Source organism: Marasmius oreades, chromosome 2, assembly GCF_018924745.1.
Source record: "Marasmius oreades isolate 03SP1 chromosome 2, whole genome shotgun sequence".
Classification (NCBI taxonomy): domain Eukaryota; kingdom Fungi; phylum Basidiomycota; class Agaricomycetes; order Agaricales; family Marasmiaceae; genus Marasmius; species Marasmius oreades.
Window position 1 is genome coordinate 1477901 of NC_057324.1, and position 26533 is coordinate 1504433.

A 26533-nucleotide genomic window follows, 5' to 3' on the forward strand; every position below is an offset into this window, starting at 1 on the left:
AACAATAAAAATAACAGTGTCAAAGCCTATGTAAAAGCAACAAGAAAACCGTCTATTTCGCTGATTTTGGCCCTTTCTTCATAGGTCGCGTGACCTGCTTCATCATAAACATCTGTTGCGCCATGGCCTCCAAGGCCATCCTCTTCTCAGTCGGTTTCATGCCTTCTTCCGATAACTTATAAAATCCACACCCATCCGTTTCCTTCATCTTCTTATCATACACCCTCTTGACTTCTTCGCAAACGCTCCAAATATACCTCCTAACCCTCATACTCTTCGTCCAATGAACCTTGCATAGATATAACATCCAATCACAATCTGCCGGACTACACACATCCGGATCAGATGATGCAGCTGAATCTCGAATCTCTTTTTTCTTCTTGATCAACGCATATTCCATCGTTGTTGGGAACGCCCAGGGGAAGTAATTCAAGAGTAGGGTACGCGCGTGAGGTTGGAATGTAGTTACGGCGTGATACCTCAAGTACTTGCAGGTACTCGTCAAACAGAGGTAGCTCGATGCGTCGAGGTAGGGTAAGAGAATGTGAAACACGTCGAGTGGCTGGGATGTGAGTACGTCCGTTCCTGAAGTGGGCTCCGCTCCTGATAGTAAAAGTGGAGAGACCCGTTTAGAACGATCGATGACCCGATCAAACTTGGGGAAGATATCAGGACGGGTGAACATCCATCGCAACCCATATCGAGAGTTTTAGACTGAAGAACTTGATAATAATTTGTGTGCTCTGGTTGAGCTCTTATACCTATAGACAAGTACTAGAATATTCTTGTACATACTGTATTATGAGTAAGAGTCTGAGTAATAAAGAAATGTAAGGAATGACAGGGAATACTCTAATTTCAAATAGGTGGAGTACGACTCAGTGTACATGACAGTCCACTGGGATCCACAGATTCCGTGACACTCCCCCTCAAGCGCGACACATCCCGAGAAGTCCTACAAGGTGTTCGTGCTTGTTCCGATCTAGTCCCTTTGTGAAAATGTCCGCTGTATTGTCCTCAGTTGCGCAGTAGTTAACTGATACCTGGTTAGAGGTAACTTTCTCGCGTATGAAGTGATACCGAATGTCGATATGTTTGGAACGGGCATGGAATCCAGAGTTCTGTGCAAATGAAATGGTCCCTGCATTATCGACGCAGATCTTGGTGGGATGTTGGGATGGTAGACCGAGTTCCGAGAGCATGGTTCGTAACCATAGACACTCTCTCGTGGCAGCGCTAAGCGCCATGTATTCGGCTTCCATAGTTGAGAGAGCAACTGTTGGCTGTTTCTTCGAGTTCCAAGTTACAGCTCCCCCTACAGACATGGAGACATACCCAGTAACAGATTTTCTGTCATCAACACTGTTCCCCCAGTCAGCATCACTAAAAACCATAAAGTTTTCAGTGTCTGTGTACTTTGATGAATATTTGATGCCAAGATCAAGAGTTCCTTTGAGGTAACGAAGGACTCGTTTGACAGCGGTAAGATGTGCTGGGCCGGGATTGGTATTGAATTGGGAAAGTGTTTGGACAGCAAAGGAAATGTCGGGGCGAGTAGTGATCGCGGCGTAAATTAAAGATCCAATAATATTCTGGTAAATGGATTTAATTTCGGGATAGGACTGATTTTCGGGCAATCTGGAGAGTTTGATATGGGTGTCAATAGGAGTGTGAACAGGGTTGCAGTCTATCATGCTAAACCGTTCGAGAATCCGGGTGAGGTATTGAGTTTGTGTGATGATAATACCATCAGGAGTATGGTGGACTTCAAAACCTAGAAGTTGTCGTAGTCCACCCAGCTTATTGATGGAGAATTCGGAAGCTAGTTGGGTTTCAACCTCGGACATCAATTCATCATTTGATGCGAGAATTGTCATGTCGTCAACGTGGACTGCGACAATGGCTATTCCGGAATTAGTGCGCCGAATGTATACACACTGATCCGAGAGAAGGCGGGTGAATTTGTATTTTTTGAATTGATTGTCCATTGTAAGGTTCCATACTCTTCCGGCTTGTTTCAGGCCATAAAGCGAACGTTGTAATTTACATACCCGTGTTGTACCGTCTTCATAACCTTCGGGTTGCATCATGTAAATTTCCTCTTCAAGCTTGCCATTGAGGTATGCCCCTACAACGTCAACAACGTGGATTTTAAGTTGGTAGCGGGCGGCGAGTGCGAGAAGGAGTCTAACGGTTTCAATACGGACAACGGGTGCAAAGGTTTCGTCATAGTCGATGCCGGGGATCTGGGAAAAGCCTTTGGCGACGAGGCGGGCCTTGTACCGGGTGATTTTTCCGGTTTCGTCGCGTTTCACACGAAAGACCCATTTGTTTGATATCGGGGTCCGATCTGCCGGGCATGATGTAAGTAGGTACGTGTTCAATTTCTCAAGCTGTGCGATTTCGGCATCCATGGCGTCTCTCCATTTTGGCCAGTCGGGCCGGGTTTTCGCTTCGGATATGGTAAGCGGTTCATCCGCTAACGGATCAGTGACTGCCGAGAAGGAAAAGGTAGCAAAATCGTCGGCTGTTTGTGCCACTCTTGTTTTCCAGGCATCCGGCTTTTTGGGCGAGCGGGCATCGGGATTATTCAGCAGTCTGTAGTTGACTGGAATATTTTTTGATGCTCGGGGATACAGAGTTCGGGATGGGGCTGGAATTTTCGTGGCAGATGAAGGAGTTGATGGAGTGGTTGGATCAATGGGAAGATTTGATTGTTCGGCAGGTAAGTCTGCACTGTTCTCGCTTGCCGGTAACTCGGGTTCGGAGTTTGTCAAATTTCCGGATGGTGTATGCTCCCCCTCGAGTGCCGGCAACGGATCGTCGATATCGGAGTTTCCCGGGCTTTGATTAGTTGCAAAGATGACGTTACGCGACGTCAAGACTTTGCGAATTTCTGGGTTGTAGTAACGCCAGGCGCGAGAGTCTTCGGATAGACCCATAAAGCGGAAAGGCCGTGACTTTGGGTTAAGTTTCTGGTTTTTGCCGTCTTGTTGGAGTACCCAACATGGCGAACCGAATTCGTACAGTGTGCTAACGTTAGGCTTCTTTCCCCAAAAAGCTTCATCGGGTGTGATATCACGGTCCAGGCCACGTGTAGGGGAACGGTTTTTGAGGTAAACGGCATAAGCGATAGCTTCCGGCCATAGAAATAGTGGGAGATTGTGTTCGGCTAGCATAGCCCGGGTATGTTCAACAATTGTACGGTTTAATCTTTCGGCGACACCGTTTTGTTGAGGTGAGTGAGGTGCCGTATATTCACACCATATCCCTTTTTCGGCTAAAAATTGTTTGACCTTGGCAGAGACATATTCTCCGCCGTTATCGAAACGGAAAGCTTTGAGCTTTTTGCCAGTTTGGGTTGTGATGTAAGCCTCGTAGTTACGTATTTTGATATCCGCTTCTGATTTTTCTTTCATAAAATATAGTACGGTGCGATGTGTGGCACCATCAGTGAACGTAATAAAGTAGCGTTCACGTGAAATTCCATTTGTGCGTGATGGTCCCCAAACATCAGTGAAGGTAATTTCCCCGATTTCTGTATATTTTGTTTCTGACTCATTTGGGAAGGGGAAAACATGTTGTTTGGCACGGATGCATGCCTTACACTCAAAAGTGAGTGTACTGCTTGTGTCAACATTCATGCCATTAACCATGCCTTTGTCTTTTAGCAGTTTTACAGACTTTGGCGATATATGTCCAAAGGCACAGTGCCATTCTTTCCAAGAACGGGCAGTAGGGTTGGCAGGGAAGGCAAGTGTGGGAGTTTCCGGGAATGAATCGGATGTGGTACCTTTCGGGGATGGAAAACGAGAATTATTGTGAGTCACTGTGACAACATAGAGATTTCCCACGCGTTTCGCACGGATTACTTCCCGTTGCGTAGTTCCGGAGGAAAATACGGACATGTAGTCATTTGCGCATTTGACAGTAAATCCTGCATGGGTCATACGGCCGAGTGAAATAAGATTGAATGGTGAGTCGGGGACATGTAGGGATCCCCGAAGTGTGACATTGAAGGTACGAGTGCCGTTGTGGGTGGCAATGGTAGCATCACCCCTTGCAAGTGCGGGTGACTGTCCAAATCCGGTAACGGAGTTTCCGGGGGTCTCGGTATAAGTGGAGAAATGAATTTTATTACGGATTATGTGACTAGTTGTGCCAGAGTCTATTAACCATGTATCAGGAGGGAGTCTGGAAGTAGGTTCTTGAGCCATAAATGCATAATCAGGCTCAGACTGGGTGGATTGCTCCTCCTGAGTAACATGGGAGCGATTATTTCGGGAGCGGGATTGTTTTGACCGTTCGAAATTTTGCCGCTTCTCTTCGGAGGTAAAAGTTTTGCCAGCGGCTGTGTCTCGGCATTCGTTTTTGACATGTCCGAGGCGACCGCAGCCGTAGCAGGTGACATTGGGTGATTTTCGGCGCTGATTGCCTTTATGGGCTTTGTCTGCCGCGAGTGCGACGTCGTCCGAATTTGGTTTAGCATCCTTTCGGCGGGACTGCTCTAAAATTCGAGCAATTAACTTTGTGGAGTCGGAGAGTGAGGTTGTGTCGACACCCTGGATGAATGGGTTCCAGGACTCAGGAAGAGAAGTGAGGAGGGTGATTGAAAATTCGTCATCAGTGAGTTTGGAGTCAAGGCTAGCTAGCTGCTGCCTATATCGGGTCATAGTCCGAATGTGTTCCTCGATGTCTTCGCCTTCTTGGCACTGGGCACGGAACAATTTTCGACGTGCCAGTATGATGCCAATGGCGCCTTTAGGCTGGTACATATCGGACAATGCTTTCCACGCTGCGGCTGAGGATGCCGCATCAGAAATATATACAAGGGGTTCGTCGCCAACCCTGAGACGGATGGCGGAAAGAGCTTGGCGGTCCTTCTTCTCCCAAGCTTTGGTCTCTGACTCGGGAAGGTTGGTTGGTTTAGACAATGTGCCGAGAGCATAGTCTTCGAGGCCCATGTCTGTAAGGATATCAAGCATTTGTGAGAAGAATAAAGAGATATTCTTGAGAGTGACTACAGCAGGTAGTCTTAGCAGCTAAGAGGTTTCCACTACAGGTGGAAAGATGACCAGAGGCTTCACTACAGGTGAAGAGAGTAGAACTGATAGTTATTGAGGTAGACTAGCTACATCTTATATACTGAGTCCAATAGGTAAATATAGATAAGACCGTATGGTCTGTACTGCTGCGGATTGCTGCGCACGACTGTGGTCAACTGCGGAATGATAGTAGTAAGAGGTGTGCATATGGGATGGTGGTAACAATCATGAAAGTAGAGATAGAAGAGATAATAAATATTCCAACACTTCCCCTCAAACCTTTGATAGTCCTAAACAAGTAGCAAAGTGTTTGACCTTCAATGATGGCAGAGCTTTCGTGAATATGTCTGCTGTCATGTTTTCTGTGGGGCAATAGATAAGGTGAATCTTCTTTTCATCGATAACATAGCGAATGAAATGGTATCTGATGTCGATGTGCTTGGTACGTGCATGGAATCGATCATCCTTGGAGAGTGCTATCACGCTCTGGTTGTCCGAAAGTAGCGTTAGTGGGGGAAGGTGAGTAAGGAATGTATCGAGGTGATTGAGATGAGTCAATGGTGATTTCATCTTGCATGGATTCTTTCCATTGTGGCCAATCAGGTCTGGACATTGCTTCTTTCAAGGTGACAGGATCATATGCTTCTATTTCTGCTGTGACCTTGGCTAGACTGGCAGTTAAGCGCATTGTTTCTTTGTTTCCTTCTCCAATGCCGCCAATGATATCCATGATTTTCCTTGTGGGCTTTTTGGCACGTTTGCCTGTGACAATGTTTGGATCAATGGGTTCTGTAATTTCCTCGGATGTAGGTTGAATGATTGGTTGATCCGGCTCGTTGTGTTGTTGATCATCTTCAATTTGATTTTCCAAATCAATAGAGATGTCCTGCTCCCCTGCAACGGGTTGGATCTGCCGATCTGAAAAACGTATGTTCCTTTCAACAGTGATGGCATTCCTTTGTGGCCAGTAAATCCTGTAGCCATTTGAATCTGGATCTAATCCAATCCATCTGCCTTCTATGGATTGTGATCCTAGTTTGTCAGGTTTCTGATCTCTTTTGATATATACTATTGCTCCAAATTTGTGGATGTCATTTGCATTTGGGTGTACCCCATATCGGCGGTAGTAAGGAGTTTCCATATTTATGGCTTTGTGTGGAGTTCTGTTCCACAAATATACTGCATATTCCATTGCAAGTCCCCATAGCCATTTGGGTAAACCTGCTTCCAAAAGCATGGTTCGTACTGCATTGAGAAGTGGGCGATGTGCTCTTTCTGCATTGCCATTGTGTTCTGGTGTGTGATGAACTGTCAATTTTCTGATAGTTCCTTGTCCTTCCAGATAATTTGTAAAGTCCTCGCTTAAAAATTCTCCTCCTCGATCAGAATGGAGAGTTTTGATGGTGATATTGTGTTGAGTTTTAAGACGAGTTTGGTAGGTGACGTATTTGGCAAAAGCTTCATCTTTTGATTTGCATAGAGGTTCTTCCAACCAATATGTTGCATCATCCAATAGGGTGAGTGTGTACAACGTGTTTTGGATTGATTGTACAGATGCTGGCCCCCACATATCCATGTGGATTAAATCTCCGAATTTTTTCGGATTTGCCTGTCCGTTTCCAGGACGATTTGATGTGGGATTTTCGGATTCTTCATGGATGTGAATTCGAGTTTTGGCTATAGGAGCACGAGTTGCTTTCCCTTGAAGGCAAATGTCACATGTGGGCCTGTTCATTTGGTGTGGGTCTAAATTATATCCCTGTAGTTTTCCTTTTTCTACAAGGTGAACTACATAGTCATAGTTCATATGACCTAGAATGCAGTGTAACTCATAGAGTGACACTGTCCTCTCCTTTGTTGCATATGCATAGTCTGATGTAGGAGTTTGATAAAGACCATTTATCTTTGGGATTCTTCCCCTAATGATCCCAGATGTTCCATCATAGATGGATAAAATTCCATTTGAGATTTTGAATTTGTAGCCATTGTCATCAAGTTTTCCAATGGATACCAATGTGTTGGGCATGTTGGGACAATATAAGGTGTCTCTTAATGTAAGAGTTCCTCTGTGTCCTTGTTCATTGATTGGGATATGAATAGTGAGGGTGCCCTTGGTATCTGTGTGGAAGATTTCTCCATTTGCAGCTTCAATGGTTCTGGTAGGAATTTGTTCTATGTCTTTGATGTTTGCACCATCTGGAGACATGTGGGATGAACAACCTGAATCAAATAAAATGGAAGATGGGAATTTTGATTCAGAAGAGTAGTTTGCTTCTTGTTTGATGATAGAAGCTTTGTTGTTTATCTTATCAACCAGTTCCGCTGTCTGGGATATTTCTTTTGCTACCCATGAGGATTCAGCAAAATCTCCTTCTTCTGCTGTGGCTGCTTTTTCCTTTGATTTGGAATTTTGGCTATTATTGGGGGATCTTGGTTGTCTAGGTTTGGACTTTTCCTGAGCAGAATGTGCTTGAGTAGATTTAGTTGCACATTTATTTGCTCTGTGACCCATTCCTCCACATTTGAAACATTTCACGTTTGTTTCTGTGGTTTGCTGATTCGATGAATTTGATGGATTTCCTCCTCTGTTATTATTGAATCCACCTCTGCCATTGCCTTTTCCCCTGAATTGTCCACGGCCTCTGCCACGGTTATGACTTCTTCCTCTGAAGTTGTTTCTGTTATCATTTGCAAAATTTGCTGTTTCCCTATTTTTGTATTTCATGGATATACCCAGAGCTTTAGCCCTGACAGCTGCTATCAGGTTTTCTGGTGTAAGTGTTTTTGATGTTATTCTGTGTGTTTCCACAATAGCATCAATGGTGGGAATGATTGAATTTGGTAGGGATGCAATGATGGCATTTTTGAATTGCGCATCTGAGATTGTTGCATCTCGTTCATTTAGCTGATCACGTATAATGATCATAGCATCAAGATGTTCATTAATCTTGGCTGGGTTGTGGCAGATAAGACTGTGTAAACGTCTTTCGAGTTGTGCTTCTGTATGGGCATTTTTGGTTTCATAGTCTTTTACTAGACCTAACCAAAGACCGGTTGTGGTTTCCATGGCATGATATCGTTGAAAAATGGCATCAGGAAGTTTTCCTATCATGGCATTTAAGAGAGTTGCATCTTTGTCTTTATCATCATCATCTGGTGCCAGGAGTAGGAGGTGATCCATTTTGACAGATTTAGCAGCGCGTTCCACACGCTTGCTCCATGATGCCCAATTACTGCCATCAGATTTCAATTCTGTGACTTTGTCAAATGCTTTATTGACAGACATTTCGTCCTCGTCTTCTGTATCAGAATCTTGTTTGTGTATCTCCTGTTCTGATTCTTCAGAATCGTGTTCTGGTTCTTCTGGAGGTGTTTGTGTAGGAGGTGAAGATTGCTGTATTGGGGATGAAGATTGATGTCTTCTTTGTGGGTTTCGAGAAGTAGAGGCTTGTACACCGTGTGTTTCCTCTATTATAGCACGTTGTTCTGTTTTTGGAAGGTTTCCCCAAGAGGGTATTGCTACTGTTCGAGCAACTGGATGGTAACGGTTTGGACAATGATTTTGTCTGCAGTCTTCCCAGATATTATCTGAAAAATAACAGTCTCGTTTTTTTTGTATTGTCGTATATGTGCTCTTTGTTTGCACAAGGTTCGTTCTGGGCAGGTGGTTGTACTGTGGATACTGGTGGTGTAACTGTTTGAACTTTTGGTGCCATACAATGGTGAAGAGGATGTTTAAAGGATAAGGTTTAAAGGGCGGGGCCCATAACCTGTGAGAAGAATAAAGAGATATTCTTGAGAGTGACTACAGCAGGTAGTCTTAGCAGCTAAGAGGTTTCCACTACAGGTGGAAAGATGACCAGAGGCTTCACTACAGGTGAAGAGAGTAGAACTGATAGTTATTGAGGTAGACTAGCTACATCTTATATACTGAGTCCAATAGGTAAATATAGATAAGACCGTATGGTCTGTACTGCTGCGGATTGCTGCGCACGACTGTGGTCAACTGCGGAATGATAGTAGTAAGAGGTGTGCATATGGGATGGTGGTAACAATCATGAAAGTAGAGATAGAAGAGATAATAAATATTCCAACAGCATTTTGATTTTCCAGGTGGAGTAGTTCTCGACACCTGAAAGATGCTGGATTCGGTAGGTGCTGGATGTTGCCGAGTCTGATGTAGACATGCTGTAGTGATGATGAAGGATAAGAATAGATGCGAGTAATTTAGTTGGGGCCGGGGCCCATAACCTATCGAGAGTTTTAGACTGAAGAACTTGATAATAATTTGTGTGCTCTGGTTGAGCTCTTATACCTATAGACAAGTACTAGAATATTCTTGTACATACTGTATTATGAGTAAGAGTCTGAGTAATAAAGAAATGTAAGGAATGACAGGGAATACTCTAATTTCAAATAGGTGGAGTACGACTCAGTGTACATGACAGTCCACTGGGATCCACAGATTCCGTGACAACCCAGCACCCGCGTGTTTCTGGAAATCAAAGACGACTTCGTCGTGGTTCTTGCCAATGTCAATACCCCGAGACCAGAATGGACGCAAGTCGATTTTTTCGCCGACGGTTTCGTAGTGTACACCTGTGGAGGGGAAGATTTTTCAAGCCGAAGTCCGAGGAGAAAAGGTAAAAGAAAGTTACCTCGAAACTTCCCGTGGTCGATCCTACCACCTATAGCGCGTCCAAGAACGTCTTCGATTTGGAATAAATCAGTCAATTCTTGAACGCTCTCGTCATTTTCGAGATGGAACACTGAGCGTAAAAGTTTGGCGCATCCCGTGTGCATCATCCAGGGCTGTGGGTCAAGTAATCTGAAAAAGATCGCCAAAGATCGCAGCGACGCAGAGAAAAAAAACATACCGTCCCATCTGGCGTCTCCCAAACCAATGTGACGAGAAAAGGCGCACCAGATCGACCTGGGGAGAGATACGCATCAGAATATTATTGATGAAAATTGTCAAATGGAATAAACGGTGAAACCGACCTCCAAACAAGTTGCTGGAGCAGTAGTGATAATCGCCAGTACCACCCATGATCGTTTTCCTGAGAAATCATGAAGGAGAGCATTAAGACACGCGTTCAAAAACGATTAGAACTTGAAGGACGGACCCGATCCCAGTGGCCTTGAAGAAATACGCGTACTCTGCATCGGTCAACATGCCCTTGGGTGGGTAATGCTCTGCGATTGGGTTGGCGCATATAGGTCCTGGAACGAAGGGTAATCGGCAAATGGTGCAGCTCATTTTCTTGATAATTTCTTTCGGTGGTGGTAGTCAAGAAGGAAAGGGCGACTGGCGTTCTTGTGACAAGCTAAGGCGAGAAGTCTTTAAGCTTCCTTTTGATCGGTACAGCCTGAGATTCTGTGTATCTTTGAGGCTAAAGATCCCTCTTCATTGTCTTCTCCAAGTTAAAAGCTCAAATAAAGTTAAATGTCTAACAAGCCTCGGTTCGCAGATTCTAGTTCTGTTCTGGCCAGAAGAAAGGTACTTGGTTGTTGAAGGTGAGGTCCGCGTGAGAATCTCTTCCGAAGTTGGTCGTTTCCCATTTCTTCCTCTTACATGGTTCCATCGTAATTCATCTTCCATTCACCGACCTGCGTTTCGACATCACCCTTCATTCTAATGCTGTCTCCGTCGTCTCCCGGAAAGACGTGATGACCCTATCTGTTCGGCATGTTTGTTCATTCGTCAACACCCTCGGCGTTTCTGTATGCCCTTCGTCAGCGCTGGCCAGCCCTTCATTTCAATAGTCGGTGGATTACATATTGTCCCGGTCCCTGTCGCTACTCCACATCCACAAGCGCGACGTTGAGCGGTGAGCCGACTTTTACGGGGTTGTGATGCGCAACAGCCGGCCATGCGCATGGAAAAATGAAAATATGCTGCGAGCATGGTTACTTGTTCAGAACGCAAACCAGTCTTAGTCACTAGCTCACTGTCTGGCCCTTTCTAGCCCTTACCAAAGCCAGGTTCATTGGCGAAACCGGCTGTCATTTAGAACTTGGAAAAGGTCTAGTTGATACGCATGAAGTTTGAAAGCTATTTACATTCCAGGGACACGGTCTATCTTGCCCACCATTGAGTTTCGACATCATCGGAAAACGTTTCACATATAAAAGCAACAGCACCGCGCTAGTAACCTGACAAGGTCCCCTCCATGTTTCATCTGAAACCCCTCCTCCTGACCCTCCTTCTCTCCATCTCCCTCTCTGGTAATGCTGCTCTTCACAAGAGAGCTTCCGGCGTAACCACCAACCCTTCCCTCGCTAACGGTCAAACCTTCGATTTCATTGTCGTTGGTGGTGGTTTGACCGGTACAACCGTTGCAGCAAGGTTGGCCGAGGCTGGGACCTATTCTGTATTACTCGTCGAGGCGGGAAGAGACGATAGAGGTGATTCCAGGGTGTACGATATCTATTCATACGGCCAGGTGTTTGGATCGGACATGGACTGGCAGTGGCAGACTGAACATGGCAATATGGTTGGGTGAGTTCGGAATTTATTCTACTTACCATCTTTAGTAAATATGGGACTAACGTTAATCAACCCGCTAGCGGGAAAACGTTAGGTGGAAGTTCCTCTATTAACGGGGCTCACTATACCCGAGGTACGACGGGCTCTCTGTTATCTATGATAGGCAAATTTGACTGACCACCATCTGGAAACAATAGGTCTTGCTGCTCAGTACGACGCATGGTCTTCTCTACTCGAAACATCAGAAGCAAGTGTTGGATGGAACTGGCAGAGTCTATTCAATTACATGAAAAAGGTGAGTTGGCTCATTCAAGTTTCGTACCACGGGTAGTGTCTGACTGCTTGCATAGTCGGAAGGTTTTTCGGCTCCAAATGATCAACAAGCTGCCAAAGGTGCACAATCTGTCGCTTCCTATCACGGATCCAACGGGCCTGTCCAAGTCACGTACCCCGACGCCATGTACGGGGGACCGCAACAGCAATCCTTTATCGATACTATTCAGAGTCTGACGGGGATTACGAGATGCCCGGATTTGAATGGCGGCAGTCCCAATTGTGTATCAATAACGCCGTTTGTGAGTCGTTCTCTTCAAGGTTTTCAGACATGTGAGCTGACTTGGAAGTAGACGATGAATTGGCATGAGGATGATCATCGTTCCTCCTCAGTTGAGGCCTACCTTAGTCCAGTTGAGAGCGCGAGGCCAACATGGTTAACTTTGACCACGCATCAGGTGGGAGACATTTCAAATCCAGTTTGATTTTGTCTCGCTGACATTCTCATAAGGTCACGAAAATCAATTGGGCAAATCCTGGGAGCATTCCCCTCAAAGCTTCCGGAATTCAATTCGCTCCAGCCAGCGGAGGCAGCACCAGATACAATGCTTATGCTAGAAAAGAAGTCATCGTCGCTGGAGGCGCGATCGCCGTAAGTTTCTCCTAGTATCGTACCATTTTGTTCACTCAACCACCCCTTCTTTCTATCAGACCCCTGCTCTACTCCAACTCTCCGGAATTGGTGACTCCTCCCTCCTCTCGTCACTCGGCATCACCACCTATGTCGACCTCAAAACTGTTGGAAAGAATCTACAAGAGCAGACGATGACCTCCCTCGGCGCCAACGGGAACGGTTTCGATCCTAATGGCCGAGGTCCCTCAGACTGTATCGCCTTCCCCAACATTCGACAAGTGTTTGGAAACAACGCCAATAGCTCTATCAGCAAGATAAACAGTAATTTGGCCAATTGGGCAAACAGTCAAGCGGGATCAGCCTTGAGTAGTGCGGCTCTGCAGCAGATCTATCAGGTGCAAGCGGATCTGATCATCAACAAGAATGGTAAGTTCTTGAGCTGGTGATGAAACCTAATAACCGCTAATGACCTGTTTTTAGCACCGGTAGCGGAGTTGTTCTATGATACAGGATATCCTGAGTAAGAATTCACTCGCGTTCGAACCGTCGCCTCGACTGCTCACGTTGTGTTCTCAGCGATCTCGGAATCGACATGTGGCAGCTTCTACCTTTCAGCAGAGGAACAGTCAAGATAACGGTCATTACTTTTCGCTGTCCAAGAATCCCAAGGTACTAACATTCGACGATTCAGACGAGTAATCCCTTTACCAAACCTCAAGTCCGAGTCAACTACTTCTCGGTCGACTGGGATATGGATGTCCAGATTGCCGCAGCAAGACTGTCAAGACGAGTATTGACGAGCCCGCCTCTAAGGTACCTTGACATTCGGGACGCCCGTTCCATGAAATAGAAATATTGACCACCACTTATCCCAGCTCCCTATCAACTGGAGAGACCATACCGGGAGGCGCTGTTCCCGATGGTGCAGATCGCGGTTCCGACGCTCAGTGGAGAAGTTGGATCCAGAATCATTACAGTGCCGTGGCTCACCCCATCGGTACGGCTGCTATGATGCGACGAAGTCTTGGAGGTACGGACACACGTTGTCTCTTCTTGAATGGCGGTATTTATAATTTTTTGTTTTGCTTTGCTTCAGGAGTGGTAGATGCACAATTGAAAGTATACGATACCTCAAACGTCCGCGTGGTTGATGCGTCAATCATGCCTCTACAAGTCAGTGCTCATTTGTCTTCGACATTATATGGAGTAGCAGAGAAGGCGGCGGACCTCATCAAGGCTGCGAATTAGGATTTGATTAGTTGTATTATACAGAATGCTTTAATAGTAATACTGAATGGACACACTGCTTAGTTTCACCTGGCACGACTTTTCTCTTTTGCCTTCGGGCCGTCTCTGGCCGGCCACCGGATTCATTTTCCCATCTCGACGTTGGAGTAATGCGATTCTGTCACTCAATACACCAAATCTCTCTTCAGCCTCTTTTGCGCTGGTCAACTCGTCTCTCTCAGGTTTCCGATCAGGTTAGGTATGGATTCTTGTTAAACCAGACTTCGTTTCCATCGTTGGTAATCAATACCATACGTTCACGTTCATGTGTTCACTCCCCATCGTCTAGTGTGCAAAATTTGCAACTTGGATTGATCAGGTAAGAACTTGCTACAATAATTTATTTTGTTTGACATAAATATGGTTTACTGATAAGTATAAACATGTCTATCATCACCGCAAAGTGCGTGTTCTTCATAGCTTTGAAACATCCAAAGACTCCCCACAGTTGATCTCCTTCGCATCAAACTCCACATCATTTGTTGGCTGGGATGATACAATATCATTGGCATACCAAATGTAATGGTAGTCGTTCTTGCCAGGTTCTCCGCTAGGGTCACCATAGTTGATGCGAATCCTACCAGAACTCTCCTTATGATCAATACCCACAACAGCCACACGCTGCTTTCCTGCTGGAACCTGGACAGTTATAAACTGACGTTCCGTTTGGGACTTTGCCTCAGACCAGCCGCCCTCTCCTCCGATTTTGATACCAAAGAGGTTGATTTCGGCTTTATCGGTGTGTTCCCAAGTTTCGGTCACTGTCTTTTCACCACCAACGTCAGTTGAAAGTGGGGGTGCGTTTGGGTTATCGCAGTTTGCAACTGGAGTTCCGAGTTGGAACCATCTGCGGCGGTTAGGGAGGTCGCCCTGTTTGAAGGAGTCGTTTTTTCAGTATTAGGCTCAATGGAGAGGGTATGATTGGCATTACCTGTTTTTCGAAGGTACAAGCGTCTGCATCGCCAGTAGGACGACCTGGACAATGGTCGAGGTTGGCTGGGTCGGGACGGTCGACGTTCTTGCGAGCCTGAAGCTCAGAAGGAGCAGCGGAAGCCACTGCGAGAACGGAAGCGAGAGCGACAAAAGAAGTGCAGCGCATGCTAAAGAGGTAAGGAAGGTTGACTGAAGTTGAGGAGTGCTGGAATGATATCCCAACTGATATCTCTAGGGAGCTTTTATAGCTTTTCGATTATCTCCAAAGTCGGACTTCGTCGTTTCGAACATGATTATCACTTAGAGGACCTTGCCGTCGACTCCATCTCATTGAATGGGGTGACTTCATCTCCGCTGCCCAGAGTTAGGTCAATTTCAATTACTTTGTCAATTTTCACACCTGTGGGGCCTTGTAGGTGTTTCAGGATGTTGTTACCCGAGGACTGCTTCTCTGCCGAAGGTGTGATTAGTGATCCCCTCACCGCTTTGGCACCACCTCAACATGACTCTTGCTCGTTCTCACGTTCTGCCTTGGGCGTTAAATCCACATCGGCATCATGGCTTGGAATAAACAATACGCGAACTATATTTCACAGTTCGCCGTGTTGGACGTGAAACAATCGAGGCTCCATTTTTGACTCCAACGAATTGAAGAAATGCAGAGTAGGATGGAGCGAGCGGCAACCTCATGATTCTCCAAATCACAGCCTGTGTATTGCCAGTGATTACACTTATGGCTACCAAGGAACAATGAATTTATTTCGGAGAAACTGGTTAACTTCATTCTCCCAAAACTAAGCGGGCCAACAGGTATAAAAGAAGCCGCCATGACTACTCACCTTTCCTCATCAACTCCGGTCAAGAGACATCCACCACAAGCATCTACTCTAACTTCTCTCTCGTACTCATCTCCAGACATGCACTTCTCTTCCCTCTTGACTCTTCTTGCCATTGTCGCTGCCACTTCTGCGGGTACCATCGATAAGCGAAAGAACGTCGACCGACCCGACCCAGCCAACCTTGACCACTGTCCCGGCCACGCAACTGGTGACGCCGACAAATGCACATTCGAGTCGCAATCCCAGGGTCCTGACTCTGTTCTCACCACCATAGTCGGTGATCCGGTCGACAACTGCCAAGGCGGAACCAACGACCTGAAAACAACCATTGGAGGTGACAAGACTGTCTCCCAGTCTTGGAAGTGGGGCGTGAGCGAAGGGTTCTCTGCGGATGGCGGAGAAGAGCTTCCGATCGGTGCATCGTTCGAGAACTCCGATACTTGGACTAGCACGGAGGCGAAGACGTTCAGGCAGAACGTCCAAGTCACTATCAGACCTGGACAAAAGGTAAGGGTTCACCTTCCCCCTCTTGTATCCATTGTCCTCAATTTCTTTTCTCCTAGGCTGCTCTGGTTGCCAAAGTTACGGCGAAGACCTACCTCGGTCGTGTTCGTGTCAATTATGGTGACCCGACTGGAGAAGCTGGCAAGAACGACTACCACTACATTTGGTACAACAACGGTGTTGGGAGCATTCAACCTACCGACCAAGTTGTGTATGACCAAAAGATCGTCAACTGCGACCAAGATATTTAAATCGACCTAACGAATATTATTAATATTTATGATATCTATTCTTACAATATATTGTGGTAGCGTAAATCGGTTTTCGAGAGCATCATGATCAAGCGCCCGTACGGTGTAGGGTGACTTTGACCCGTTGCTCTCATGTCTCAGGCCGGAAGTCTCTCTGAAAACCGTACGTCCGCTTCTCAAGATGCTTCTCAAGATGCGCTATTAGATCCTACAACATTCGTCTTTCCTAAACCATTTGAATCCAACACCATCACCATCGAGTTTTGTGATAGAGTAAGATCAGCTACTTGAAACTACCTATTCTTTTACTTATAGAACTCACTAATCTCGGATCCCAGTGTCGTTGGTAGGAATCCAGAAACGTCCCACCATTTCAAAGCAGCTGTTCACTTCATCCCACCTCTTCTTCCTCAGGCTTCACCGAGCAACATGGATTCAAACAGAACTTTTCGTAACATTCGGACCCTCAGTTATTGGCACTATTATTCTCGTCCCTAGAATTTCAGATGAAACTGCTGGAAGGTTCCGAGTTTGGCTTTCTATGCCCGGAACCGAACAGTCCCAGCCGATTCTAGTATGGGATAGAAAAGTGGAAGGCGGCTTTCCAGAGTTGAAGGTTCTTGTGAGTTCGTTCGGAAGTCCGAGTTCATGTGTCGGTTGGTTTTTTCACTGATTGAAAACTTAGAAACAACGAATCCGTGATAGAGTTCAACCGGAGAAGTCTCTTGGACATTCGGACAGGCATTGAATTCGACACGCATCGTTGCCAGTGGTATATCGGACAATACGTAAGGCAGAGGCATGAAAACTTGTACAGTATCGTAGTGAAAACAAACACCCAAGAATGCTAGTGCACGCTCATAATTTAGGGAAAAGCTCTCAGTTCAATCTCTCCACGACAAAATCGCTCCCTACTCCCGACAAGACAGCGAACTCACCGGCACCAATAACTCCGTTTACTCAATCACGACATCTCCATTGTATTCAGGAAACTTGGTATCTAAATCTGACAGTACCAACGCAAACTGATCCTCGATAATTCATCTATGTTCTGATCTACCACCCTCATCCCGGACCTGCCAATCGTAGACGGGAAGGGACAACCCTTTCGGCCATCCTCGGGTTTCCTCGTGACTGAGGTGAATGCAACCAAGTACCTCGGAGGAAACGAAGGGAGAGAATCGCACAAAGTTGTATCTTGAGAATGGAAAAATCAAAGCAAACGACTTAGTGTAAATCGATCGACCCAGCCGAGTAGGCCGAACGCAAAATCCCCAAACCCGAGCAGATTTCTCCCTTCAACTTCAATTTGGCGAGAAAAAGTCCTTCTTAGACCAGCTTTTACGTATCTTGGTACGTCCTCTCTTCTCATCCAACTCTCTGTCCATCTCTTTTGCCCGATTATAAGTCTTTGCCTCTTCCGATAACAACTTGTACACAACTCGTTCATCCCAGCACTCTGGAGTAACCGTTCGGCGCGCGCCTGTAGAAACGGAATAGATATTCTTTCCTTGCCAAACTCGTCGGCCAAGGCGATTCTTAAGACGCTCGACAGTTTTACCAAGGAGCCAGGCGGTATAGCTTTGGAGCTCGGTGAGGTCATAGATGTCGTCCTTCAAAATGCGGATGTGTAGATCGAGGTCAAGGGGTTTGAATGCCTCCTCGGTGGTGTAGGTAAGTGAAAGAGGGTCTTCATCGATAGATGCTACAGGGGAAGAAAGGTCCAATTCGACCGCCACTTCTCCAGCCGCTTTTTCGTCCTTCGAAGACATCTTTTTCGCTTGATATCGATTTTCAGCGATCAACATCGCTCGGAAAGAAGTGTAAAACGTGAGAGCTTCTTGCTTTCTCTTAACAATGGTGGACAGTTGAGATTGTATCCAGCGTGTCAACGAAACGCGCTGATTCCTGTTCGCTAGACCAAGCAAGGAAGTGACCATATGTCCATTGACCGCAACCTTGGGAGCCGGGACTTCAGATATGGGTCTCGATTCCAACGCGACACGAGTATCGTTTTCCGCAGTTTCCTCAAAATTCATTGCGAGAAGGAGATAGTGACGAGCTAGAGGGATGTGGTTGGCTTGACATATATGTCGCACCATGTACGCAAACGATGTGGTATTGGGAGATGTGGAAGGAGCGACGAGGATTGGCATTGGAGGGGATGAATCCCGGTCGAGAATACCAAAATCGTCATCGTCATCAAACGAAGATGGGCTGTTGGTTGTAACAGGTAAAGGTGCAGTGAGAACCTCGAACACCTGTACGAGCTTTGATACGTCGCGTCGACGACCATACATATCTATTATGGTATTCAGACCAGGTGTGGAGAGTGGGAAGAATTTCAGAGGTTGCGAGTCTGTCATGGTGAGAGTTGGGTTTTCCATCCCGAGAGCTTCTAATGGTGGATGATCAGGATTTGACATATCAATTCCGTATCCTAGCTTGACCACATCCTCAAAACCTTCGGTGTCACCCGCGTCCTTCATGATACGTGCACAGAGATCGACTGTAACGGAAGTGAAAGGAATTCTACGCCGTGACATGTCTGTCATGAGTTCCGTGAGCAGCCGTCGAGCTTGAGCGGTTCTTTGGGACTTGGTGACGGAAGGTTCAGGGAGGGTAAGCCTGTGGGCAATAGCTTGCAGGCATAGGAAATAGGTCAATCCACGCGGGGACATGTTCATATGTAACATCTCTTTAAAAACCTGCATTGACCCTGAATAATGCCCAACGGCAGCAAATTGTGCGAGAATGAAGTGATAGTCGGTTATGGAAGGGGTACCAGCAGTACGGATGTTGCGGATGACGGTTTGAAGACGGCCTTCGTGTTGATGAGGAGAGGAAGTAAAATCACGAGGAACCATGAGGGCTGAATTTGTACGGAGTTCTTGGAATGAAGGCGTGCATTTCCTCAAGACTTCTTGATGTATCTCGAGTGGTAGGGTTGTCGAACCGAGGAGGTTGGTCGAGCTAACATAGTGACTCCATACTTCTGAAGGTGTTCCTGAAGCAAGTACCTGCGACAATTCGTTTAATTTTTGTTCTTGAAAGGAGGGTCGCGCTTTCTTCACTAGTGGAGGGGTTTGAGGGTGAGATGGGGAAGGTGAGCTCAGTGGAGAATCTTTAGCGGTGCTGAAGTCGATACTGTCTATGGGGAGAGAGATTGAGGATAAATGTCGCGTTGAATAGATACCTAATCGTCGAACTGTTGCCCGTACCAGCGAGCTGGACATGGCTCGCAGACGTTTGACGCGACGAGCACAACGGTTTTCAATGTTCTCAAAAAATTACCCAGTGCCAAATTGGCGCAACCTTCTCACGATTCCAGAGCTCACCAGAGCTCAGTACACTTCAACGCAACCACCAGGCAACAATCCTGAGGCGAGTAGCAGTAGTAAAATTACAACCCTGTTCTTTCAGTACGAGTAAACTACTATTACGTGTCTAGTACCGCGTTTGTAGTCGAATCTATCACTATGGATAAACAAAAGTCTTGAACAAGTTTTGAAACCAGAGGTAATCAACATCCACCATCCACGAATACTAGATAATCAACAGACGCTTTGATGTTCGGTCAGCGAAGAGCTTCCAGGATTTCCATCGACGTAACACTGTTTCCACGAACAACCTGAAGGTCCGAAAAATCAAGTCAGCATCATACTTTTGGAACAGCAGAGCAATACAGTCAACTGACAACGGTCCCTAACGAATGTTTCTGACCAGGCGTAGTCTCCTCGAGTGTATCATCGATAACAAGATTCAAGAAAAGGTCATAACCGCGGAGAGTGCCGCTGACTTTTCGACCTCCCTGCAGATGGATGAAGAGTTTTTTGTCCATAAACTGAGAATCAAAAAAATCAGTATAACACTTTCCAACAAGTAAAAGACTAGAGGGTTCACACCTTCTTGAGCTCTGGTTGCGAAGCTTTCGACATCGTGGTCGAGTTATGAGGAAAGCCTGCTTTGCCATATTTGGCGCGTCCCCACACCTCACATTTACGTTCGTCAAAGACTCACATTCTTACTCTCTTTGTCCGAACTTGATTCGTCGCAACAACCTAGACTAAACCCCTTGTGGTGCGTCTCGATACATTTTACTTCTATCCTTCGCACTAACAAACCACAAGCCAGTGGAAGTCGACAACTCTGTTCGGTGGAGCTGGTCAAGTTTCGTGCACGTTCTTGTTCTCGGAAAATCCTCTCACACGCTATATCTCAACCATGTCCTCACCAAGACAAGGGGATTGGTCGAGAAATAGCGAACCAGGAGCCGCATTCAGCGGTCTAAGTCGCGGGCGGCGGGGTAATGCAAGGGGTGGAGCAGGCAGTGGCAGCTCCAGAGGAGGTCGAGGATCAAGAGGACGGGGAGGGGGTCCTAACCGTGCAGCCTCAGCCTCAACAGACAAAGCTACAAAGAATGACGCTCCAGCGGAAGCTCCGAAAACAGTCGATCTTCCAAAACCCCCTCCATCTACTATAACATCAAAGCCAGACAAACCAGCCACCACTCAGAAATCTAGACCGTCGAACTCTAGGAAAACCTCATCTGCTCGTCCTATCCCCACCATTGTAACCCCCTCCACAAGCACTGACACCGTTACTTCGACTTCGACTGCCAAGAATTCTTCACGACCCCCAAACCGTCGTAAACGATCCCAAACTAACACAAAAACAGGCGACAACATTCCAAAGATTGAAATACTATCTCTCGATGATACCCATTTACGTTCTCAGAGAGGCCGGGGTGGAAAGGCTCATCTTCCCATACCCCCCCATTCGGCGCCACTTGCGAAAGACACCCCACCTCACCTAACCCCTAACAATCCTTTCGACATGCGGAACAACATCGATGCTCTTGTCGAGCGCGTAAGGGCTGTCGCAATGGATAGACCTACTACCCCTGGAAGTCATAGTCACATCGACTGGGCTGGGGATGATGACGATAGCCTTCCGGATCTTGATGACTGGGGCGTGAACCCTAGCTCAGACAACACTACTAGTTTTCATAACTCCGACATGATATCGCCCATCATGATTGATGGACTCAAGTCCCTACCCGATCCCAGCCCACTATCTATGACGGCCTCCATCTCTCCTTCGTCGTCTACCAAGGAGGTCACCGAGAGTACCGAGGTTAAGGTTGGAGAAATGGCTTCGAAGAAGGATAAAACCGATACCCCTCCCAAAATCAACCATCGCGATCCTCTGAAAACCACGCTTCCCCTCCACCCTTCGTTACCTCCAAAACCTTCTTTTGTTGAGGCGCGTTTGACTTCACATCGGGTAGGCGCTACCCCGATGCGCAGCCCGCTGCATAGTAAATTCCAGCCATCAGGAAGAATTTTAAAAGTGGAAGAAAAGGTGAAGACGGTGGAGAAAGTCCCCAAAGCGTCCGAACCGCCTCCGATCAAGGACGGGGATACGACAGCACCCACTCCTGCCCCCGTGAAGAATGATCCTTTTGAAGATAATAAAACTACTTCCGGCGATTTTTCTCAGCAACCGGCTTCAACACCCAATCAAGGCGATAGTGAGGAGCTGATTGGTGAAAGACCCGGACTGCAAGTTTCTGTACACGCCCCCCGTAACCCAGCTGACGACGCTGATGAAGCGCGACCCGGATTGCAGGCTTCCATGCATGCACCTAAAGCCCGTTCTGAATCCTCAATAACGCCACCCACTATGGTCCAAGCAATCATTGCTGACGGAAACCGTGGCAATATCATCTCGCCCAACAGGTTCCATCTCGCCGCTCATCCCCACGCATTCTCTCATCAGGGCTCCTCTCGCTTCTCTCGTTCTGGGAACTCCACTCCTCATAACAGAGCACTGGATTCTGCTCACCATGCGCGCACGCACTCGACCCCACCTGCCGGGACGTCGCCGCATGCGTACCGTGCTCCCCATGCCACGCGGCCTGTCATTACTGGAGCTGCAATTTCCAGGCTTGCTAGAGATATTGGTGTAGTCTCCATGTCACCTACGCGGAACCCTGTCGCTCTGTCCTCCAAAGAATAAAGACCTTTTCTATCGTGTTGTATGACTGCCCTACTCGTTTTCTCTCCTTCGCTTCCCATCTTCTATATTTATCTTTTCTTTTCCGGATTTGTAGTTGACGACTCTTAATGTTTATACCCCTTCTTCCCCAGTCGACTGCTATTACCCCGATCACACTTATCTATCTTACCTTCCACCAGATTTCTCACAAAAGTCGTATAGTAACAATCCACTTCTTATTTACTTCACCTCCAGACCGAGGACTCTGGGCGGCTCATCTGGCGTTCGGACCTTTCGTCGAATTCAATTGTCTGAACTGAAGTAAGACAATTCCAGACCTATCGACTTGATTGGCTTCAAGCGACTGGAAAGGTCTGATACTACGCCTAGGCTAACAAGCATGTTACGAATCCGACCTTCCCACATGATGGATACATCCTGACATGGGAGAGAGAGAAATCAGTCTGTCTGTCGAGAGTTCTGCTGAACTGGAACCTACATTGCTTGTGGAGGCCCTAGCTTTAACGACGCCATGTATAGTTTTCTTCCCCGTTTGATCTACTTCTGATTGGTTTTCAATACTGAAACGTTCAAGAGAAGAGTTACGTCGCAACCAATATTCTGCACCCATCGTCCATTCGCTTTCGTAACTATAGACGTTGAAGTCAAACCTTGAGGAGAGCGATAGGTCGTCTGAAACGCGTGCAGAATAGGCACCAGACATATGTCCGAGCATTGGGTTGAATAGTGCCGTTATTGTTGTCGGTGTTTGAGAGGGAAGAGGAGTCTTTGACAGTGAGGCGGTAGAAAGAGCAGAGGAAGAGGGAGGTGGTATTTGATAGGAAGGCGGTGTGGCATCCGGCAGCGTTGAGAACCTGAATCCAGTGGAAACTTGAACGCGGATATGAGCCGTGATACAGAGGAAAGATAAGAGACAAAACGTACTTCCAGCGCTCCGTTCTTTCGCACTAAAGTAAACCTCGGCTCCAGCACACACACGACCTTTGAGACCTCCTTCGATGGCATCTTCTTCGTCCACTCGTTTCACTTTCACCTTTGGCGACGAGGCGGAGGTCGCCGGGTTTCCCTCAGGTTCTGCAGGTGTCGTACCAGCCAACCTCCCGAAGTTATGCAAAACCTTGATTCCCCACATGCTATCTTCTGCACTCCAAGTATATTCGGTACACCATTTACCGACATCGTGTTGCAGATACACCATGAAATTGCTCATGTCCCCTCCTCGACCTCGGATGTCCGATCTGACTCTACCAAGAGGATCCGAGATGGCTGCTACAATGGCTTGAAGCGTAGGATATAGTCTAGTAGAATAGAGTGCGTCGAGTCTTCCTGTAGGTATGTATAGTCGACCATACATGAGGTAGTCTGCATTTTCGTGTAAGTTTACGAACGAGAAACATACTCCACGAGAATTGACGTACCTCGAGTGTCAACACTCTCCCCAGCCAACCATTCATCTTTCCCTTCAGGTCTCCGAGGCTGGTCGTAAACCTTGAACCGCTCAATCATGTCCTTGAACCGGACATGGCCTGATGTCTTGATGTCCAAGTCGCAAGAGGTGAATATGTACCCGACTGAACCATTAAGAGAAGGTAAGGCGTTCATTGAATAGGTAGTTTTGAACAGGGAGTTGGGTGACTTGGACATTGAGAGGGAGATTCCATTGGGAACGGTAAAGTCAAGAATCGCTGGGAAATAGAAATAGAAAATTATGCTCATCATTATTGAATACACTAGTATTTTTGAGACATACCATCGGAGGAACGGGTCAGGTTAGTGAAAAGATTATCTTCATTCCAACCTGTAGCTTTGTAGTAACTGCGTAGAACATACGAAGCAAATGGGTGCATGGTATAGCATAGATAGCGCTTAATACATACCCCTCTTCCTAACCCCCACCATTGCCCCACCCCCACCATGGAATCGGAATCACAGCCAGCTCTCACACCATCACCTCCACAAGCGACGTCGGAATCACAGCCAGCTTCCACGACCGGCGCCAACAATACCCAGCAAATCTTTCTCAGCACCCTAACCTGGCGCAGATCCCTTGCTGCCCTTTTTTGCAGTGTCTCGCTCTGGGCAAGCTATGGCTCTTTCGTCATGGCTACATCTATCCCACAGACATCAATGAAAATACTGTATCTCATCCTAGTACTCGTACCAGTAGCAATCATGAGGAGTCCCCCAGATGAATTGCTGATAGCGGCGGACTGGTTATTAGGTTGTGTGATACACCTTGGTATGTACCTATTTTTTTTCAGCATTTCACTGGTTCTGATCCCTCCCAGCCCTTCTGGACACCAGGACAACAGCAGCTGCACTGATGCCTGAAACCCCTCATCTGCCCTCATCAATTCCACCCTGGCTGGTTGCCACATTCCAATTGCTATCAACTGTCCTTACATTAATCCTATACCCCTGCATGGCTGTTCTTCTCCCAGGAACAGCCATACCCTCCATGGTAATTTTCATTGAGGGGGAGTTCAGGTGGGAAAGGATGGGTCTGTTTGGTCATGTAGCAATGAGGCTATACAACATTGTGGTCAATAAATCAGTAAGTGTCTGCCATATATTATCAAAGGTGAGTTTCTTTCTATCATGCTCTATCATGTGATGTGTGGATTGACATGTCTTTTAGAACAGATATGTATATGGGAGTGGTTTTTTTCTTTTTTCTAGCTTGGATCCAACGGACATGGAGAATCAGACCACACAATGAACTTGTACTTGCCATTCAAAATTTTGGATCGGGACTGATCACATGTTCTAGACACAACAAGGCCAACCCAAGAATGAACAGAACTTAGTTTGATTTTTTTATGATTATTTAATTCTCTTTTTCTTTTTTTTTTTTTTTTTGGTCGTATGTGGCCATTTGGCCCGGTTACAAGGGACAACTGTATAAACTGGCCTCCCAGGAACCTTCCATAAGCAATAGAGGGATTATATAACCTCTTCAACCAAGGAAGAATGCATTTACAGGACCCCTGTTTATACCCTAAAATGCCTGAGTCTGGACCCCCCGACTTCTATCCAGATCCCAAAAAGGAAATTGCTATCCAGAAGCCACCTCAGGCATCATCCAGGGCTTGTTTCTATCTGGACCATTGATTAGGCATCTATCTATAGAGTATATTTTCTATGTATGGTGTAAATAAGAGAGAAAAAAGTTCACCTTTAAGCTTTAAGCTCGTTCCTCTTCTGACTTGTCCGATACAGTTGCTGTGGTGCGTCATCGACCCTTTTTCAGTGACAACACATCAGGAAAATGGGGTCTGGTGCTGAGCTGCATTGAACAGCGTCAGCCAATCAGGGAATTTGACACGCTGTCGACGGTCTGAACGCACCCAATGCGCCCCCAACGCACACCCACAGCGTGGACGGCGTGACACTGTGTTACACTGTGGGGCTGGTTAGAATATTTCCTGACACGTGTTAGCGCAAGTTGAGTCTACAGTGAACGGGCATCAACATTCATTCATTTAGAGTCCCTTTTATTTATTGATTAAATTATTCTAGACATACTTATAAACAAGTTTAGCTAAATAATGTGGGGTTGGTATGACTGAGGGAATATAATGAGGGACAACAACAGTTGAGTGTGCTGACACAATGTTAGCTAAAAAAACAACTAAGTTGAAAATTGCACTACACTAAAGTAAAATTGTTGCCCTTATTCGAAAAAAAAAAAGACTGCGGGCAGCTGGTGGGAAGGCGCTTAGCTCGGACAAGTCGGGGTAAGTTACGTGTGTGGCGGAGTTTGAAAAATTTTCGAATAAGTGTAGGGTAGGAATTGAACAGCTATAGTGACGGTAAAGGGCGAAGAATACCACTCAAGAGTCAACCTAATATCAGAGCTACGGGAGTAGCACCAACACCAAATCAACCCAAAAACTAGTAAACCTCCGTGTAAAGTCTATCAATAACTCTACACACCAGGAAAGATTGCAAGGGTGGACTGCTTGGCAAAGGTTACGCACAAGATCACAGTCTCAATATCGTGTGAAGGTTTTATGAAATCAATGTGTAACTGCAAGTGTAAAACACCAGAGCTACGGGGACTCTAGGGTTGTAGGGGCTCTGTTTATTGTCCAGTGGACTAAGTGGGACTATGAATTTCGTCTACGGTAAGACTAATTTGAACGATTGGAGACTATTGCCTCGACGGACACGAAAACTAAGTCCTCGGCGGACACGAACGCTAAGACCCTCGACGGATCACGAAACAGTAATCAAGACCTCGGCGGCCTACGGAC

At 46.5% G+C, this 26533-nt stretch overlaps 11 protein-coding genes across 12 annotated transcripts; 5 read left to right on the forward strand and 6 right to left on the reverse strand.

The window, feature by feature from the left end:
* Nucleotides 1-52: 52 nt before the first annotated feature.
* E1B28_004047 (uncharacterized protein) lies at nt 53-400 on the reverse strand (the record flags this gene model as incomplete). Its single annotated transcript, XM_043148501.1, has 1 exon — nt 53-400. One exon carries the CDS (start codon nt 398-400, stop codon nt 53-55), a length of 348 nt encoding a protein of 115 aa, XP_043013100.1.
* Nucleotides 401-9477: 9077 nt separating this feature from the next.
* E1B28_004048 (uncharacterized protein) lies at nt 9478-10211 on the reverse strand (the record flags this gene model as incomplete). Its single annotated transcript, XM_043148502.1, has 5 exons — nt 9478-9644; nt 9704-9873; nt 9923-9978; nt 10047-10105; nt 10172-10211. 5 exons carry the CDS (start codon nt 10209-10211, stop codon nt 9478-9480), a joined length of 492 nt encoding a protein of 163 aa, XP_043013101.1.
* A 925-nt stretch (nt 10212-11136) lies between these two features.
* Nucleotides 11137-13338, forward strand: E1B28_004049 (uncharacterized protein). Its single transcript, XM_043148503.1, has 10 exons — nt 11137-11547; nt 11616-11668; nt 11733-11830; nt 11886-12110; nt 12162-12266; nt 12320-12460; nt 12520-12868; nt 12923-12962; nt 13019-13079; nt 13134-13338. The coding sequence occupies exons 1-10, from the start codon at nt 11219-11221 to the stop codon at nt 13290-13292; spliced, it is 1560 nt and encodes a 519-aa protein (XP_043013102.1). The 5' UTR covers nt 11137-11218; the 3' UTR covers nt 13293-13338.
* Nucleotides 13339-14143: 805 nt separating this feature from the next.
* E1B28_004050 (uncharacterized protein) lies at nt 14144-14828 on the reverse strand (the record flags this gene model as incomplete). The annotated part of the gene is made up of 2 exons (XM_043148504.1): nt 14144-14599; nt 14661-14828. 2 exons carry the CDS (start codon nt 14826-14828, stop codon nt 14144-14146), a joined length of 624 nt encoding a protein of 207 aa, XP_043013103.1.
* A 661-nt stretch (nt 14829-15489) lies between these two features.
* E1B28_004051 (uncharacterized protein) lies at nt 15490-16256 on the forward strand (the record flags this gene model as incomplete). Its single annotated transcript, XM_043148505.1, has 2 exons — nt 15490-16008; nt 16065-16256. 2 exons carry the CDS (start codon nt 15490-15492, stop codon nt 16254-16256), a joined length of 711 nt encoding a protein of 236 aa, XP_043013104.1.
* Nucleotides 16257-16346: 90 nt separating this feature from the next.
* On the forward strand, nt 16347-17125 carry E1B28_004052 (uncharacterized protein). The gene is made up of 4 exons (XM_043148506.1): nt 16347-16529; nt 16595-16602; nt 16671-16878; nt 16942-17125. The coding sequence occupies exons 1-4, from the start codon at nt 16389-16391 to the stop codon at nt 17002-17004; spliced, it is 420 nt and encodes a 139-aa protein (XP_043013105.1). The 5' UTR covers nt 16347-16388; the 3' UTR covers nt 17005-17125.
* Nucleotides 17126-17193: 68 nt separating this feature from the next.
* On the reverse strand, nt 17194-19531 carry E1B28_004053 (uncharacterized protein). Its single transcript, XM_043148507.1, has one exon. It carries the CDS (start codon nt 19490-19492, stop codon nt 17561-17563), a length of 1932 nt encoding a protein of 643 aa, XP_043013106.1. The 5' UTR covers nt 19493-19531; the 3' UTR covers nt 17194-17560.
* Nucleotides 19532-19833: 302 nt separating this feature from the next.
* E1B28_004054 (uncharacterized protein) lies at nt 19834-20194 on the reverse strand (the record flags this gene model as incomplete). Its single annotated transcript, XM_043148508.1, has 3 exons — nt 19834-19887; nt 19954-20100; nt 20162-20194. 3 exons carry the CDS (start codon nt 20192-20194, stop codon nt 19834-19836), a joined length of 234 nt encoding a protein of 77 aa, XP_043013107.1.
* Nucleotides 20195-20240: 46 nt separating this feature from the next.
* E1B28_004055 (uncharacterized protein) lies at nt 20241-23963 on the forward strand. Its single transcript, XM_043148509.1, has 3 exons — nt 20241-20336; nt 20387-22699; nt 22756-23963. The coding sequence occupies exon 2, from the start codon at nt 20481-20483 to the stop codon at nt 22275-22277; it is 1797 nt and encodes a 598-aa protein (XP_043013108.1). The 5' UTR covers nt 20241-20336; nt 20387-20480; the 3' UTR covers nt 22278-22699; nt 22756-23963.
* MDM10 (Mitochondrial distribution and morphology protein 10) lies at nt 22560-24124 on the reverse strand (the record flags this gene model as incomplete). Its single annotated transcript, XM_043148510.1, has 5 exons — nt 22560-22694; nt 22756-23147; nt 23202-23639; nt 23696-23962; nt 24028-24124. The coding sequence occupies 5 exons, from the start codon at nt 24122-24124 to the stop codon at nt 22560-22562; spliced, it is 1329 nt and encodes a 442-aa protein (XP_043013109.1).
* A 32-nt stretch (nt 24125-24156) lies between these two features.
* Nucleotides 24157-25078, forward strand: E1B28_004057 (uncharacterized protein). 2 transcript variants are annotated; one of them, XM_043148511.1, is made up of 3 exons: nt 24157-24516; nt 24566-24858; nt 24916-25078. In XM_043148511.1, exons 1-3 carry the CDS (start codon nt 24192-24194, stop codon nt 24994-24996), a joined length of 699 nt encoding a protein of 232 aa, XP_043013110.1. In that variant the 5' UTR covers nt 24157-24191; the 3' UTR covers nt 24997-25078. The 2 variants fall into 2 exon arrangements, with proteins under 2 accessions (XP_043013110.1, XP_043013111.1); XM_043148512.1 differs by having other exon boundaries at nt 24566-24831; nt 24957-25078.
* The last annotated feature ends 1455 nt before the right edge of the window (nt 25079-26533 follow it).

What these genes read in the sequence shown, in the direction of transcription:
- E1B28_004049 (XM_043148503.1), top strand. Translation starts at nt 11,219, where the DNA reads ATGTTTCATCTGAAACCCCTCCTCCTGACCCTCCTTCTCTCCATCTCC. An exon ending in GTGTATCAATAACGCCGTTT is followed by an intron (nt 12,111 to 12,161) that starts GTGAGTCGTTCT and finishes ACTTGGAAGTAG; the next exon opens with ACGATGAATTGGCATGAGGA. An exon ending in TCTGATCATCAACAAGAATG is followed by an intron (nt 12,869 to 12,922) that starts GTAAGTTCTTGA and finishes ACCTGTTTTTAG; the next exon opens with CACCGGTAGCGGAGTTGTTC.
- E1B28_004052 (XM_043148506.1), top strand. Translation starts at nt 16,389, where the DNA reads ATGTCTCAGGCCGGAAGTCTCTCTGAAAACCGTACGTCCGCTTCTCAA. An exon ending in TTCCAGAGTTGAAGGTTCTT is followed by an intron (nt 16,879 to 16,941) that starts GTGAGTTCGTTC and finishes TTGAAAACTTAG; the next exon opens with AAACAACGAATCCGTGATAG.
- E1B28_004053 (XM_043148507.1), bottom strand. Translation starts at nt 19,492, where the DNA reads ATGTCCAGCTCGCTGGTACGGGCAACAGTTCGACGATTAGGTATCTAT.
- E1B28_004055 (XM_043148509.1), top strand. Translation starts at nt 20,481, where the DNA reads ATGTCCTCACCAAGACAAGGGGATTGGTCGAGAAATAGCGAACCAGGA.
- E1B28_004057 (XM_043148511.1), top strand. Translation starts at nt 24,192, where the DNA reads ATGGAATCGGAATCACAGCCAGCTCTCACACCATCACCTCCACAAGCG. An exon ending in AGGTTGTGTGATACACCTTG is followed by an intron (nt 24,517 to 24,565) that starts GTATGTACCTAT and finishes GATCCCTCCCAG; the next exon opens with CCCTTCTGGACACCAGGACA. An exon ending in TCTGCCATATATTATCAAAG is followed by an intron (nt 24,859 to 24,915) that starts GTGAGTTTCTTT and finishes CATGTCTTTTAG; the next exon opens with AACAGATATGTATATGGGAG.